The sequence below is a fragment of the Dermacentor variabilis genome, chromosome 9, assembly GCF_050947875.1.
Source record: "Dermacentor variabilis isolate Ectoservices chromosome 9, ASM5094787v1, whole genome shotgun sequence".
Classification (NCBI taxonomy): Eukaryota; Metazoa; Arthropoda; class Arachnida; order Ixodida; family Ixodidae; genus Dermacentor; species Dermacentor variabilis.
In genome coordinates, this window is record NC_134576.1 from 144,589,779 (window position 1) to 144,604,467 (window position 14,689).

The 14,689-nt window shown below is 43.7% G+C and overlaps 1 protein-coding gene across 4 annotated transcripts in view; it reads left to right on the forward strand.

The window, feature by feature from the left end:
• The window catches only part of Spf45 (splicing factor 45), a 32,996-nt gene that overhangs the window by 16,862 nt on the left and 1,445 nt on the right, over positions 1-14,689 (forward strand). For all 4 annotated transcript variants that reach the window (XM_075669779.1, XM_075669780.1, XM_075669777.1 and 1 more), the window contains exons 7-9: positions 153-307; positions 2,317-2,462; positions 10,548-10,719. In XM_075669779.1, coding sequence (XP_075525894.1) covers positions 153-307; positions 2,317-2,462; positions 10,548-10,719 — 473 coding nt within the window. The remainder of the gene's footprint in view (positions 1-152; positions 308-2,316; positions 2,463-10,547; positions 10,720-14,689) is intronic.

Sequence of the window (14,689 nt, forward strand, 5' to 3'; positions counted from 1 at the left end):
TTTGTTTTCTCTGTAGCCTCCCACTAAGCCTTTCGATGCGAGGGTAAGTGCAGCTGCTGCGACGTAAAGGTCCTGACGGGAACACTCTGACTGCCAGGCAAGCTCATGCAGCAAGCTAAATGTGTGTGCATTCCTTTGGGGTGCAAATGCAGGTCCGGATCAGTTGCTCAACGCATCATGGCTCGCTACGGCTACAAGGCGGGCCAAGGCTTGGGCAAGCAGGAGCAGGGCATGAGCCAGGCACTGCAGGTGGAAAAGACAAGCAAGCGTGGTGGTAAAATCATCCACGAGAAAGACATTGCAAAAGGTGAGGCATCATGGGGGCAGTACCTTGTGCTTACTGTATGTATACCTGCTTGTCTGTGGACGCAATCCCAATGTTCACGCTGGCCATGCTGTAAAAAACTAATATATTAAGTCCAACTTTATTGTATTTCCCCCGCAGAAGGAATTAATGCTGGTACCGCTTCTCACCGTTCAATGTTGGTACTGTTCCTAAGAGCTACAGTAGACTTCCGTTAATTTTTCGTTTAATTTCATCCTGTACAAAGTTCCTGGTTGGCACCTGTATGTTTCTGTCAGCCAAAACTTCATTATTTCAATCCTGAAATTGACCTTCACCTGTTAATTAGAATTTGGCTGTTCAGAGCGGATGTGCAAGGCCACAATCGTTGCCCCAATTGTTACCCCATGGCTGCAGCGTGTCTTGGTAGTACTAGGGCACAGTAAATGTGATGACGACACATTATCTCTTGCTGAAAATTGCAATATTAAGGCATGCCTTTCGCTATTTCTCGAAGTGGAAATCGCAGCTCACAGACAATTATTAGTATTAACTTGACTCTAAAGTGCACATCTTTCCTAAGAAAATCGGTCTCAAAATCGCTTGTGCATCACAATTGGATACAGAACCGAAATCGCAATCACAGCACTTGCAACAGCTTACCGTTAGAGCTAGTGCATTGCAAGACGGCAGCGAAAGATTTTTCGTAGGATGGTAACAACGACGCGCCACTTTTGGCCTTTAATTACAAAAGCTTGTTCATCAGGAAGTTAATTTACTTGCTAAGCTAGCAGCGGCAGGGAATCGTAATGTGTTTTGAGCGTGGAGGTGCCACGCATTGCAGGATGAACTGACTAAGCGATTAGTCTAGGTAAGGGGAATCATATCATTTGCGATTGTTACAGAGTCGTTACAGAAGTATGGAATATCAAATGCAGTGGACCGTAAGAAGGGTGGCATGTAGCGATTCACAGAATAATAAAGAGTGGGCTCAGATTGGTGATGAGGGACATGAAATATAAATAAATTTCCATTCTCTGAATGTAAACTCTGCAGGTTTCATTTATTTCTGATATCCAGAAAGGAAGAGAGAGAGGGTGCATGTTAGGTTTGGGTGCACATTGTTTCATATTATGAACACATAAAAACTGGGTGCATGGGAGAATTGGGTAAGTACTCCCACATGAAGGTAGCAGTGTTAGGACGTTTTTTCTGTATAGTTTTTAATTCAACCCACTGGATAATTTGGTCAGTTCTGTTAGTCTCGGTCTCACCAAGGTCGAATTTGCTGAAGCTGGCTGTATTTTCAGGAGTGTGCCTTCCTCCATGTACCACACTTCATTTTATTGAGAGCAGCAGCACCCAGCAAAACATGACTTCTGTTATTTACCATTTCAGTGTTGGATTGTGCTGCATCAATGTATAGACAACATATCTCTTTTTGTCTTTTTGTCTGATGGAAATTGATGAAGAGACATACTGTCTTCAATTTATCCCCCCCCCCCCACACACACACACACTTTTTTTTTATTTCAAGTGGCAGAGGACTTGCACAGAGAGATTCTCAGCAACATACTCTTTGATGCCATCTGGACTTCATATTTTCCTTCTAGGTTCCGTTCATTCATTCATTTATTTTAATGTCCCAAAACAATATAGGTGCTTTGGGACATGTAATAGTGGAGAGAGAAATACTTTAGTTTGGCCTTTGGATTGATTTGAGCTACTTGTGTCCTTCAATGTGCATTCAAACTTAAGTCTGCAAGTGTTTTTGCGTCCCTCCCCCGTCAAAATGTGGTCATGATTACTGGGAATTTAACCTTGTGCTCAATGGCAGAAAGCAGTTCTATTGAAGCAATAATTCAGCAAAGTGGCTATTCTCAACTGCATGTCCACTAAGCCACCATGGCAGGTGTTTGTGTCCCCTTGCTTGAACACTGCATCACATTGTGGGGTAATGGCAGGTGTCAATAGAGTGAAATTGGGACATACACTAGGGCCACGTTCAGTGTGTGCTGCTCTGATTTATGCAGATCCTCTGCCCCCACCAGTGCCTCCAATGGCTCCTCCGTTGATGGGCCCTCCTCCTTCCAGCATTAGTCAGCAGCAGCAGCAACAGCAGCAGAATGAATCCATCACCGACATGATGCGCAACCCGTCCAAGGTGGTCCTCTTGAGGGTAAGTGTAAGGGTAAGCTTGCAAAGGGCCACTCTAGGAGTCGCCGAATATAAACTTTTTGAAGACGAATTGAATACGAATAGTAAGTGTCGAACATCGAATAGTCAAATGCAGACGCTTATTTATAAAGCAACAACTTATATTTCGGTATAATTTAGGTACCACACTTGTACTGGCTAGTGAAAAAAAATAGACAGCTCAGTGTCACAGACAATTAGGATTAGTTTTAAACATAAAATTACTCACTAAAAACTGCATGAAGAGCCTCTGAACATCTTTAGAGCTGGATTGCAAGCAAACATTCTAAACATATATAGCTGCTGAATAAACTATTGCTGCTAAATAAATGTTTACCGAAAAAAGATTGCATGTTGTGGGAAAAAAGAAAAGCTGCTGAAGGAATTGCGTATGATTATTACATGTGGGCAAGGAAAATATCACTGAAAATATAGTGCCAGGGATGAAACTACAACATGTCTAGGCTTCCAAATACATTAAATGACAGACCACCAGCAATAATCACAGGTTGTCATGTACACAAGCTCTTGCCATGAAAGCAAAGAAAAATCTGGTGGGGCCAATGAAACTGATTTAATTATCCAATTATCCAGTGGGTCAAATAATCAAGATGCATAAAAGGATTCAGAAACTCCACTTGTCTAAGTATGCATAAGCATACCCCAAATTTAAGTGGGCCCACTCCTAAATTTCAAGTGGGCCCATCCCTAGATTTAAGTTGGCCCACACCCTAATGTCAGGTTGGCCCACCCACAAGTTTACGCTGACCGACCCCCAAAGTTAAGTTGGCCCAACCCTGCTATATGCTTCTCCATGCATTTTCTATGGAGCCCTATGTATCCCTATGGGTATGCATAAATGAGATTATGCGCGGTGTTCTCTCTGATCAATTTCTTTTTTTTTTTTTTCAGTTCTTGCTTACCACTAGAAAGCGACTAATCTTCTACATCTACACTATTATTATGATTAAATGTCTTAACGTCTCAAATTATAGATTTTTATACAGATATAAGGCATTATACTTTTCATGTGACAGACCAATTTTGCTGGGAGACTTGCCAAAGAATGTTTGCACATAAAAAAATGTCAAAAAACACTGTTGATTCACTTGGCAATATTTGTCAGAGTCTAACATGCCCCCGTATCAAACGTACAAACATTCTATGTGTGCAAAGTAGAAAACTACTCTACAAATTACATTAAAGCTCCTGAACAAAGTGGAAATCTGATGCACACCCGATTTCTTAGCAAGAAACGTGTTGCACAGTGGCAGCTGGTTTCATAAGGTCAGCTTCATCACACGGTTTTTAGCGTCAACATCGTGGCAGTACATCTGTGTTATGCGGTAAAGCATACGAACGCCGCGAAGGCAGTCTTGGTTTTGTATCCAATCCGCCTTTTTCACGGCGCACACCAGCGCATGCGCCCTACCCTAGTGGATTGCTCGCAGAATGTTTCGGAAGGGTCACATGCACCGCCTGATCTTGGGGGAAAGTCCCCCAAAAAGAAAATAAATGCTTGGACACGCTCTGCTGCAACCACTTGGGTCGTGTACGGCATTCGAACTGCACTGGTAGCTCAACATCGGTGCAGTGCAGAAAACGTGCGTAGCGTAAGACTGCAACTCCACTTTAAAACAGAAAGTAGCAAGGGTTTCGTCCGGACCACTGATTGGTCCGTACTGTGCCACGAGTTGTCACCTTTCATTGATGGCTAGGAAATTTAATGAAAATATCCTTCCGTTACGATCAGGCAACATTTAAATACATCCCATTGTTGACGAAGTCTTCTTGCAGCCTTGGCCGTCACTTGCTGGTGGCAGCGCATGCCTGGCTGCACAGTGTGCGAAAATTCGCCGACACGCGCGCAGCAATGGGGCACCAAACACGATTGCTTGTCTGACGGAAATTTTTTTTTTTTCAATATTTTTGGGCTGCCAAGTTGGGGTACAGCCCTTACATGATTCTATACAGTACTACAGACTTCAGACATCATTAACTAGCACGAAAAGCACAATGCACGACAGCAAGAAGCACTCAGGACAGAACGCTAGACTTCAACTGAAATCTTTACTACACAGAAACATAGGATTCATGGGATGTGCAGAACCTTGACGCACAGAAGAACATTCATTTTTCTCCTTCCCCACTCTAACACAGGAGCTATTGGAACAAATCAATGGACAGGTTAATTTTGATATGCGAACACTCTTTCTTGGTGAGAACCACGGATGGGATGCTTACACACCTATCACCTGCTTTTTTGATGCAAAACACTTCGAACATTTCCCTATCGACCTGGCTCTGGAACCGCCTGAGCACATGAGTGCTATGAAACTGCGCGGTAAACGAGCACTTACGGCAATGATCGGTCCAGATAGCCACCAGCCGCTAAGGCACCGACAGCTGCCCTATGTTCCCGCAAGCGGTCGTTTGGCCGCCGGGTCGGTTGACCCATTTGGCCAATATAGCACTTGCCGCATTGTAGAGGGATGACAGTTAACAAAGCGCGTGACACGGTTTTTCAAACGGACATCAGTATGTTGACCTTCATTCCCCATGTGGCACATTTTCAACAGTTTCTGTGGTGCCGAGAAAATGACTGGAACACCACACTTACTTGCTACCTTCTTGAGGTGGTGCGACAAATTGTGCATCTATGGTACCAGCACCGGATGCACCTGGTATCATTCACATCACCCAGTGAGGCCGATGCCATACGCCTGAAGTCTGTAATGAGCACCAACTATCCAAACTGTCTTCTCCAACTACTATACTGTACTCTTCACTTTGCACAGCACATACACAATAAGTGGCAATGTAGAGCTGTGCCAACATCTGTACCACAGAATACCTCTACTTCACGTAGGTTGCTGGTTGCATTCGCTACGTAGGTGGGCGAGTCTGTATGTATTAGTATACTGACACATTTCTTAATTCAAGAGATGCACTGTTTACCTCTGCGTCAAACGGGAAACAAGAGATGGTGCATTCAGTACAGCAGACATAAACAACTGCCTCGCTCAGTTACCAACAGTGTCAGCAATGGCATCCGCGTTTTCGCAATAGAACAACACAACCTATAAGTGAGTGATTATGCGAGCTCAGTTTTCTCTAGCAATGATTTATGACATGCACAAATGGTAAGTATAATGAAGTTAAAGAAAAAAGAGAATCAGTAATAAATTAAGAGCCCGTAGTATATTTATCTGGATCATAGTTGACGTTGTTTAGGCGGCTCGGCCGCTCATATTCGACTCGTCTCAGGGTGGAACAACATGACTCATATGCGCAGATATGTATTTTACTACGTTTTGTCATTATTTCATATCAGTGATGCCCCTTTCTCTAAATATTTTACGCTAACAACGGTCCGTAGTTGTGGATGTCTATGTAAACAAGTGCACTGCTTTGGTAAATCCGACACAGAAGGCTGTGCTCGAAGACGCCGCAATCACCTGCCCATCGACGTTTTTGAACTGTATAATTAACATATTTACCAGCGAGCAAACTTGTACCTAAACATCTTTCCCTTGTGTATATAATTTATTTTAATAGCTACCCACCCCTTATGTAATACCCCCAATCCTGGGGGCCTTTAAGGTAATAAAGTGAAGTGAAGTGAAGTATGCAAAATGTCTAAAGAATGTGCAAAAAGAATTTTAAAAAACAAGGTGCAAGTGCAGAAATCAGCGACAACAAACTCCAAGGCAGCTGCACCTAGAGACAGAACTCTACGTGCCTTTATCGGCCGCACTGTTAACACAACAGGGCACCCAGGCCTGCTCACGCAGTAGTCAATAAGTTCTACACGGCTTCCAGGGAACAACATGCCGCCCTGGGGAAGCCATTAATAATTATTTGCGATCCATGAAAGGCATGACCGACAGACACTCAACAAGGGCACAGGTACACAAATCAACTGGTGAAAGCCCCGGCACCCTTCCAAAATGTTTTCAGAGGTGGGGCGGCAGAGGGCAGCACAAGAAAATGAGAAAAATAGATTGCACTGTGCAGGCAATTTCTACCCCAATTCTCTTTAATAAAAAAATATGAAAGAAGGTGCTCGTTAGAATTGGAGGTAAATACCGTAATCTGACATTTGTGAGCTGTGGTTATTGCTTGAAAATCTTTCTAGGGCTGGTTGAAGATAGGTGTTTTTGACGGGTGACGACATGTGTTCAACGCATTCGATGCCCCCTAAGCTCCACCAAGATAGACATTACCAATAATTGGGTCACCATAGGGGTCAGGTGCATGCGTGCATGCTGACTGGCAAGTCTGAATTATCAGGCGAAGGCCAATTTTAGGATCGAAATAACGAAACTTTGGACGCATAGAAATGCATGGGCGCCAGCCAGGACCTTCACTCGGGACCTTCACTCGGGATCGAATAAATGGAAGTCTACTGCATTTAACTTTTAAAACTCGTTCATAGAACACCATATATTTTGAACCTCAATATACATGATTTCAATACTATAGCAAGATTTCACTGCTGTTGTGAAGGAATACGGAGACAATAAATAGAAACTTCCTCGAGTGCAGATGGTCAAATGGTTGAATTACATCGGGCTCGAAGACGCCTCTCAAATCACGTGCCACGTGATTGCAGTGGAGCAGCGTCACGTTCCATATAAAGTTCAAGTGCGATAAGATCCTATCACATCCTGCGCACTGTATGCTTTAGGTGCAAGAGTGAGCTGAGAAGGATGGTGGCTTGATGAGCACTGCCTTCCCACGCGAGCAAGGGGAGAGGGGAGCGACCTCTCTGTAATGTGGTGCTGCTGGGACGACCTTCCTCTCTCCTACACTCTCTTTCTTTTGATCCCATCTCCACCACCCTGTTGGCGCTGCAACCCATGCTCCCGCATACGTTTCAGAAGATAATGCCAGCCTTTCTTCCTTTCCCACAAGAACCACTTCTCTCGAGGGCGGAAGGAGGAGCAGCTGAGCTCATACGCAGCTCGAGCACTTTGTTTTAAAGGTAATCTGCTGCATGGGCAAGCTGAGATGGTGCGGCATCGTGCCCTGTCTTCCAGCTTTAGAGATGCGTTGAAGCGAGAAGCAGACAAAGCATTCGCTCCCACTGCTGATGCATTTCATGATAAGCGTCGTCGCACTGCAGATGACACTATTAGTAGCCACAGGGGTGGAGTGGATGCAAAAGCGTGACTGGCTTCCCCTCGTGCTGCTGATGTGACGATATTGTCAGCGTGGTATGAAACCGTATCTTTCGTCACTGACTCTCAAATTCAACTAAATATTTTTTTTTTCTCATTCAGAGATTTTTTTTTTTTTCAATTGCCTGATAATTCAGAAAATGTTTCGAACCTTTCTGTGTAAGGAAAATTCATCAACAACTTTACTTATTTGCATAAAATATTGAATTTCATTATAACGAAAATTATTTATAACGAAGTAAATTGACAATTTCACCAACTTTGTTATATAGAGGTTTAACTGTACTTTGCCTAGCAGACAGAGGAGAGTAACCATACTTTAACAGTCATTTCTTGCAAAAAATCTGGTTAGTTTAGATATTCAAAAATACCAAATAGTTCATTTTCAAATATGACTATGAATTGTTAGCGTGCAATATTCTATTCGTATTCAAAACTTCAAATATTCGCCCACCTCTAGACTAGACTGTCATTTATGGTGGCCTTAGTGTCCACCTTCACACAGCCACTGTATCCAGGTCACTCTGTTGTGAAAAGCATTTGGACACCCTGTCATGGAATACACAAAATAACTTTGTCCTGCAGTGCACACAGAAAACTATGCATGAATCATCAGTGCTTTTCTGCACAAGTATTTAGGGGCATATCTCAAAGCTGGAGCTAGTTGTATGTTTTCCTACGACATTCGTCAGCTGTTTTTTCAGATGTTTGGTTTATAACACCAGCTGGATTCTTCAGACAGTTCAGTGACATTGCCATCTTGTCCACATAGCCAATGCATAATGGCAACCAAAATTTTGGTAGGTGCCTCACTCAATTTTTCGGACATTATGCACATGAAATATGTTGCAAAAATGGCATTTGTAAACAAAATTGCACCATTCAGATTGTTCTTGTGACCTTGCATTCACTGTTGAGGCAGGACTAACTTTTTTATTTACAAGGCAACACTTAACTATGACAGTGAGTTCCCAACAATACAATACTTGGTAAGCCTAACTCCTTAGTGTGTTGGCGGGTGGCACGCTGTGACTGGAAGCTTGCTGATAATATGTTCCTACAAGTGGCTTATTAGTGACTGGGCTTGACATCATGCGCACGGCTAACGCTGTGGAAATGATGTGAGAGTCCCCGGGCAACCAGCTGGCAACTGCTGCAAACAGACCTACAAAGTTTGTCTATACACTTATTGCATGGAATGGAGTGAGTTCGCATGTAGGCAGAAAGCTCTGAACTGAGTTCATGCAACACAGCCTAAACTTCTAATGTCATGCAATCAAGGTTGCATGTGGCTTTAACGCTACACGGCAGTGCAACAGTACGTTAACTACACATCAGCCCATGCAACAGGTGAACTCGAAAAGTCCTCAACCACTACGTAATATCAAGTTCTTCACTGATCCACAAACTGAGCAAAGCTCTTGAAATAAATTTTCCATACCGGTGCGATTGCAAAAAACAAACAACAATTCATTTTTTCTTTGAATCTTGTTTTCTTTTTTTGGGCAAGGGTATGGGAGGAACAGTCGAGTTATTCAGGCATTTCAGCAGCCCCCTTCTGTGTCCGAGAAATACAGTGGAACCTTCTTGATATAATCCTGCTTCGTGCAATTTCCCAGCACCAACGTTCATGATGAAGAACACAAGAAATGACCCAGTACAGTTACACTTTTTTTTTTGCCGGTTGATACATTCCCGGAAAACACTGTCTTTTGGCGCCAACATCCAGTGCATCGCCAAACTGCAATTGTATCATACATTTTCCAACCACTAGACTCCATGTAAACAACAAAAAGTGCAATGCGCCCGCAATCTATAACGGTAGCCGCTTGCCGGAACAGCTTCCCCACAGTACTTGCCCGCTGGTGCCCACTCAATCTCCTGTTTCGGTACCAGCAAATCTTCTTGCGAGTTGTCGCACACCGCATTCACAGCTATCACCGCCAACCCGACTGCGATAAGCATCTTCACTTGTATGTGTCACAGCACGCATGGTTGTGTACCATTGGAAGTATGCTGCATGCTTTTAGGAGGCTATAACTATTGTGCCACCGTTCCCCGCTGCGGGAGGGCATGAAGACAGCGTCATGTTTTGCTCTGGCAGTATTGTGTTCCAGCATTGCCCACCAGCTCAATTTGGTTAATCTTGAAACACTAAGAATAGGAAAATAACAATGCACATCTCGGGCTACTCAGGCCTCACCAGATCGATATGCACTGATGTCTCGTGCTGCAACGATTCACGCCAAGTGGGCACATCAAAACTTGCCGTCAAATTGCCCCGCTCGAAGCTGCTGATGCACGCGCAATTCGAGGAGTGCAAATGTAAGCTTGCAGAAGCCGCAAAAACAACAACATGGGTCACGGGCTGCTCAGCCCCACCAACTCAGCGTACTTCTGTGCCTCTTGCTGTAATGATTTGCACAATGCTTCACATCACGTAGATGTCAACTGCAGTTGAGTCTGCCAAATTTTTTAGTGACTTTGGATTGTAGGTTTTCCCAGGCTTTTTCTCACATTTCTTTTCCAGAATGTTCCAAAGAGGTTCTACTGTTTATTGGCAGCTATAAATGGATGTGGCCCTTTGGATAGACTAGCTTCAATTATGCAGCTGCAATATGTTTGTTAAAGTAATTAATCAAAAGTAAATTTGTGGGTGCATAGTAATAATGGCACATTATTAGTTCCCACTGCAAATTTCTGAGGAAACTATATCAATTTTGTCATAAAGTGCCCAATCAGAGCACATATGTGCATTTGCATTGGCAACTGTGACACTGGCTTGCTTGGAGCCAGTCTCTTGGCCAGCTGAAGAGTTCAGCACACACTGCCTGCTGTGAAGATTTCTCATGTGTTGATTGCTTCAACTATGCTACCACATGCAGAATATGGTGGGGCCCGGCGAGGTCGATGACGATCTTGAGCCAGAGACAAAAGAGGAGTGCTCCAAGTACGGAGAAGTGGTGCGCTGTCTCATCTACGAAATGCCAGGCGTTGCTGATGAAGATGCTGTGCGTATCTTTATAGAGTTCAAGAGCATGGCATCTGCCATCAAAGGTAAGCTGGATTCTGGGTAATGTAGAAGCTGTATAGGCAGGCTGCAGAAGTTTGAAAATGCCAGAAATATTCTGTGAAGTATTCAGCTACACTTTGCTTGCTAGTTTCAGTATTTTGGCTTCTTGAAAGGAAGCTTTGACCTGCATACGGCTTCAGTTTCTTTTTTTACACTTCAGATCAATTTATTTTGCCTAAGCAGCAAAAAAAAAGAAAAGAAAGAGCAAAATAATAAAGCATAAACAACAAGACAAACAAAACTCCTTGGGCCTTACCTGCAGTTCGGTAAGTTGCAAGGCAATTGAAGCACAACATTTACAACAGGACAAATATACACCAAAACTAAAGGCTGCAACCATGTAATGAAACTGTAATATGTAATTGGAGTGTTGAAAGTTCACAAATGTTAAGTGTTAGTGTGCAGTTTACACAAAACCATTGCTTGGTATAGGTTGTATTAAGTTTGTTTTTTAGACGTTCTAATAAATGCGGCTTACACTAGTGTATACATATTGTTGAGTTTAAGTTGCAAAAGTGGAATCAGTTCCTTGAAGTTTTCTGATTTTCAGCACTCTTTTCAGAAAGTACACAGCCTAAATGAAAGATTTATTCTCGAGGTCATTACAATTTCATTTTTTTGTTCAGGTCAATTCTGTAGTAGACATAAAAAATTCAGCAGCATGTTACACTCCTGTAACACTTGCTGCTGCACACATGGTGGTGCATTAAGTTATACGATCGGAGGGGTCAGGCTTCTTGCAGTAAGTAACAAGCCGCAGTGTGAAGTAGACATATGGCGCTGTAGGTCGACCTCCTCAACGACACATGCGAGCACCTAATGCACTACCTAAAGGTTCTTTCATTCTCTCTTTCTTGCATCTTTGCTTGGTTATGGGGGTATGAGCCATTCCTGATTCTCACTGGCCTAGACGCTGCTTTTTTGCGGGTATGAGCCATCACAACAAACCACTTAAGTATTTCGAAATACTCTTAATAAGACTGTTTCTGCATTTCAAATATGTAGGAATATTTGAGGTGAAGATTCCTTTTAAAGGGGTCCTGAACCACTTTATATTGAAGTCGAGATATGTATTTGACATTAAAACTGACTATTTCAGAAATACTGTACAGCAAAAAGTGCTTCAATGCATTCAGCAGAAGGAGAGTTATTGGCAGTCAAAGATTGCCTGTGATCCCCTTTGCAATGCTCTCACTCCTTCTTCAGTGCCTTGCACTGTGAAGGCTGCGGCAAAGCGGAGTGGTGCACACAACGCTTTGCCTACTGAACGCCACCATGGCACGCAGTTCAAGCTTAATTTTGAATGTTCACATAGATGCCACTACTTCTGATTTTAATGGCTACAATATGCGTAACTCTGAGGCTGTCCCTCAGCTTACAGTTGAGTTCACAGTGTCACATTCTTTTGTTGTGCTACACTGTACTAGGCAACTACGTATAGCTCTTCTTGTGTAACTTCCCTCTCCACCAATGGAGCTTGTGAGTGTTATGAATAAACAATAAAACACAACACTACATACAACCAAAGGCTGAGAAAAACTGAAATGATGCACTGTAACCAGTTGTCGAACTTTTGATTCATTCTGTGCATTGTTGCTACTGATCACCTTTTTACGATCCATGAGTGCTACCATAGAAACTCCCTCGCCCTTGCCTTTGCATAGCACTGTCCTGCACCACTATACATCATAGTTAAGTAGAGAAGTCTGCTTATGAAATAACATGTTAAGGTTAGCATTGGCTTACTCCCATTCTTGAGAATGAAATTATTTGCCTTGGAAAATGTGCCTCTCACCTTTTCGGTTGTATTCAAGGCATGTAATTTTAGGCTGATTAGTAGAAAATGTTTGTGTTGTAGACCAGAATTTTCAGTGTCTGACGGCCACCACGTTTCTTTATGATGATGATGATAGCTAAAGTGTTTAAAGCACTGCCTAGGAACTGTAAGAGCGGCGAAGGTAAAAACGGGTCACAGCACTTTTGTGGTTGTCAGTCACCTGCGATTGCGGGTTACAAAAGCACTGCAGCTGTCTTGTAGTCTCTGCAAGTCAGTAAATGAATCTTCTTTAAAGGGGCCCTGAACGACTTTTTATCGAAGTGGAGAAAGACATTTGAATTGAAGATAGGCTACTTCAGAACCACTTTGCCACAAAAAATACTTCAATGCGTTCAGCAGAAGCGGAGTTATCAGCAATCGAACATGGCCTCAGCTGTGCTCCCCTTCCTCCGCTGTGCTCCCCTTCCTCCTCCAATGCCTTGCACTGCGAAGGCTACGGCGGAGACGTCACCGTGGCATGCAGTTCAAATTTCCGATTTGGTGCCTATGCTGCGCTAAACGTAAGCCAAACGCGGCTGTCCTCAGAGAGCCGCAGTGCGCTTAGCCACTGGACTCATCGCGGCACCTCACGGCTGTCGCGGTGTATCCGAGCGCAGCAACCAATAGCAGCCACGTATTGGAGTGTGCTTTGCGATGAAATAGAGCACACAGAAAAAAGCGAGGATCATGGAGTTTTCAAAACGACATCGTTTGAGAGAAAGGTGACTTCGCGCTCCGCTTGCGGGCTCCACAGGCCGCGTATGACAGCAGAACTTGGCTGAGATGTTCACAACAGCGTATGCTACCTGCAGACTATGTTATTTCACCAAGCCCGAGGGGTGGTTCAGGGCGCCTTTAATGCAATCACATTTGAGATGACAAAATTATACCACAGAGGTAATTTAGCGAGAGCACCCTTCAACGTCTCCTGCTTTACTGCAATTAGCCAATCTTTTTTTCTGCAATAGTATCTGCATATTGACACCCATTTTAGAGGCCTTGGGGAAGTGCCTGAAAAACACTAGACATCTAGTATGCTGTACTTCCCAATTTAAAAAGTGAGCAGCATGTTTGTGCCACATACTACCACCATATTTCATGCTACATTTTTACCTTGCTTTGTCTATAAAATATACAACACAAATTATTGGTGGCAATTTATTGGTAATAGTACATTAAAGTGATTTTCTATGTTATTGCTCGCTGCGCACAGTTGCAAAGAAAGGTCTAGCACTTATGTACGTTACGCATGTTTACGTGTTAGACACGAAGTATGAGCAAGATGGGGTGCGATCGGAGATGATTGTTCGGCGCGTTCGTTCGGTCACCGGCGCGCGCGATTGGCTTACTCTGCGCCGACGTCGCCAGCCGCGGGGCGCGGCCACGTTTTTGGTGACGTAAAAATGACGACACGCTCCTGTCAATCATCCTCCCACCGTGCATTTCGTCTGCTAGGCGCCGAGCCCGACAGGAGCTGGGAAGTTTGGAGCGATCATACAGCTTCGCATGGCGCGTCTGGTGGATTGGATTGGATCCAACCGGCGGCTGCGGCATGGCACGTTTCGATCCAATCCATAGTTTAATTCAAGAAAATGGTGCTTCCGTGGGGAGCTTAGGTTGTTGCGCTGGCGGTTCTAGAGGAAGGAGGAGAGCGGGTGGTGGTGCGAGACGCGTTTGAAGAAATGGTAGAAATTGAATTCCGGCGTCGTTTTTGTTTCTCGAAACAAATAATTCGTTGGTTGTACAGCGAAATCGACACCATCATCGGTGCCAGTGAGCCACTGGAATGTTGTCGCTGCTTCTTGAAAAGTGTGCCACTCTTCCCGTCGTTTCTTTTTCTTTGTTCTTCTCACTGCGCGCGACACCACCTAGGAACGACGCAAAGAAACTTAGTACGGTACCTATAAATTGCAGTAGTCACGCATACTACTACTGTATTTGAAAACAAGTTTGGGCTTGAGAAGAAAAAATACATTTTTTTAGATAAAGATTTCATTCATTTGTAAGAAGAGAAACATTTCGTTTTGTAGTATACTGTCTGCAAGCAGACGACAAATGACGGAAGTAAACTTCCGGGGAGGTCACCGCTTCTTGATTGGCTGCTCTCTCCGCCCCGTTGTCACAAATTTTGCATACTG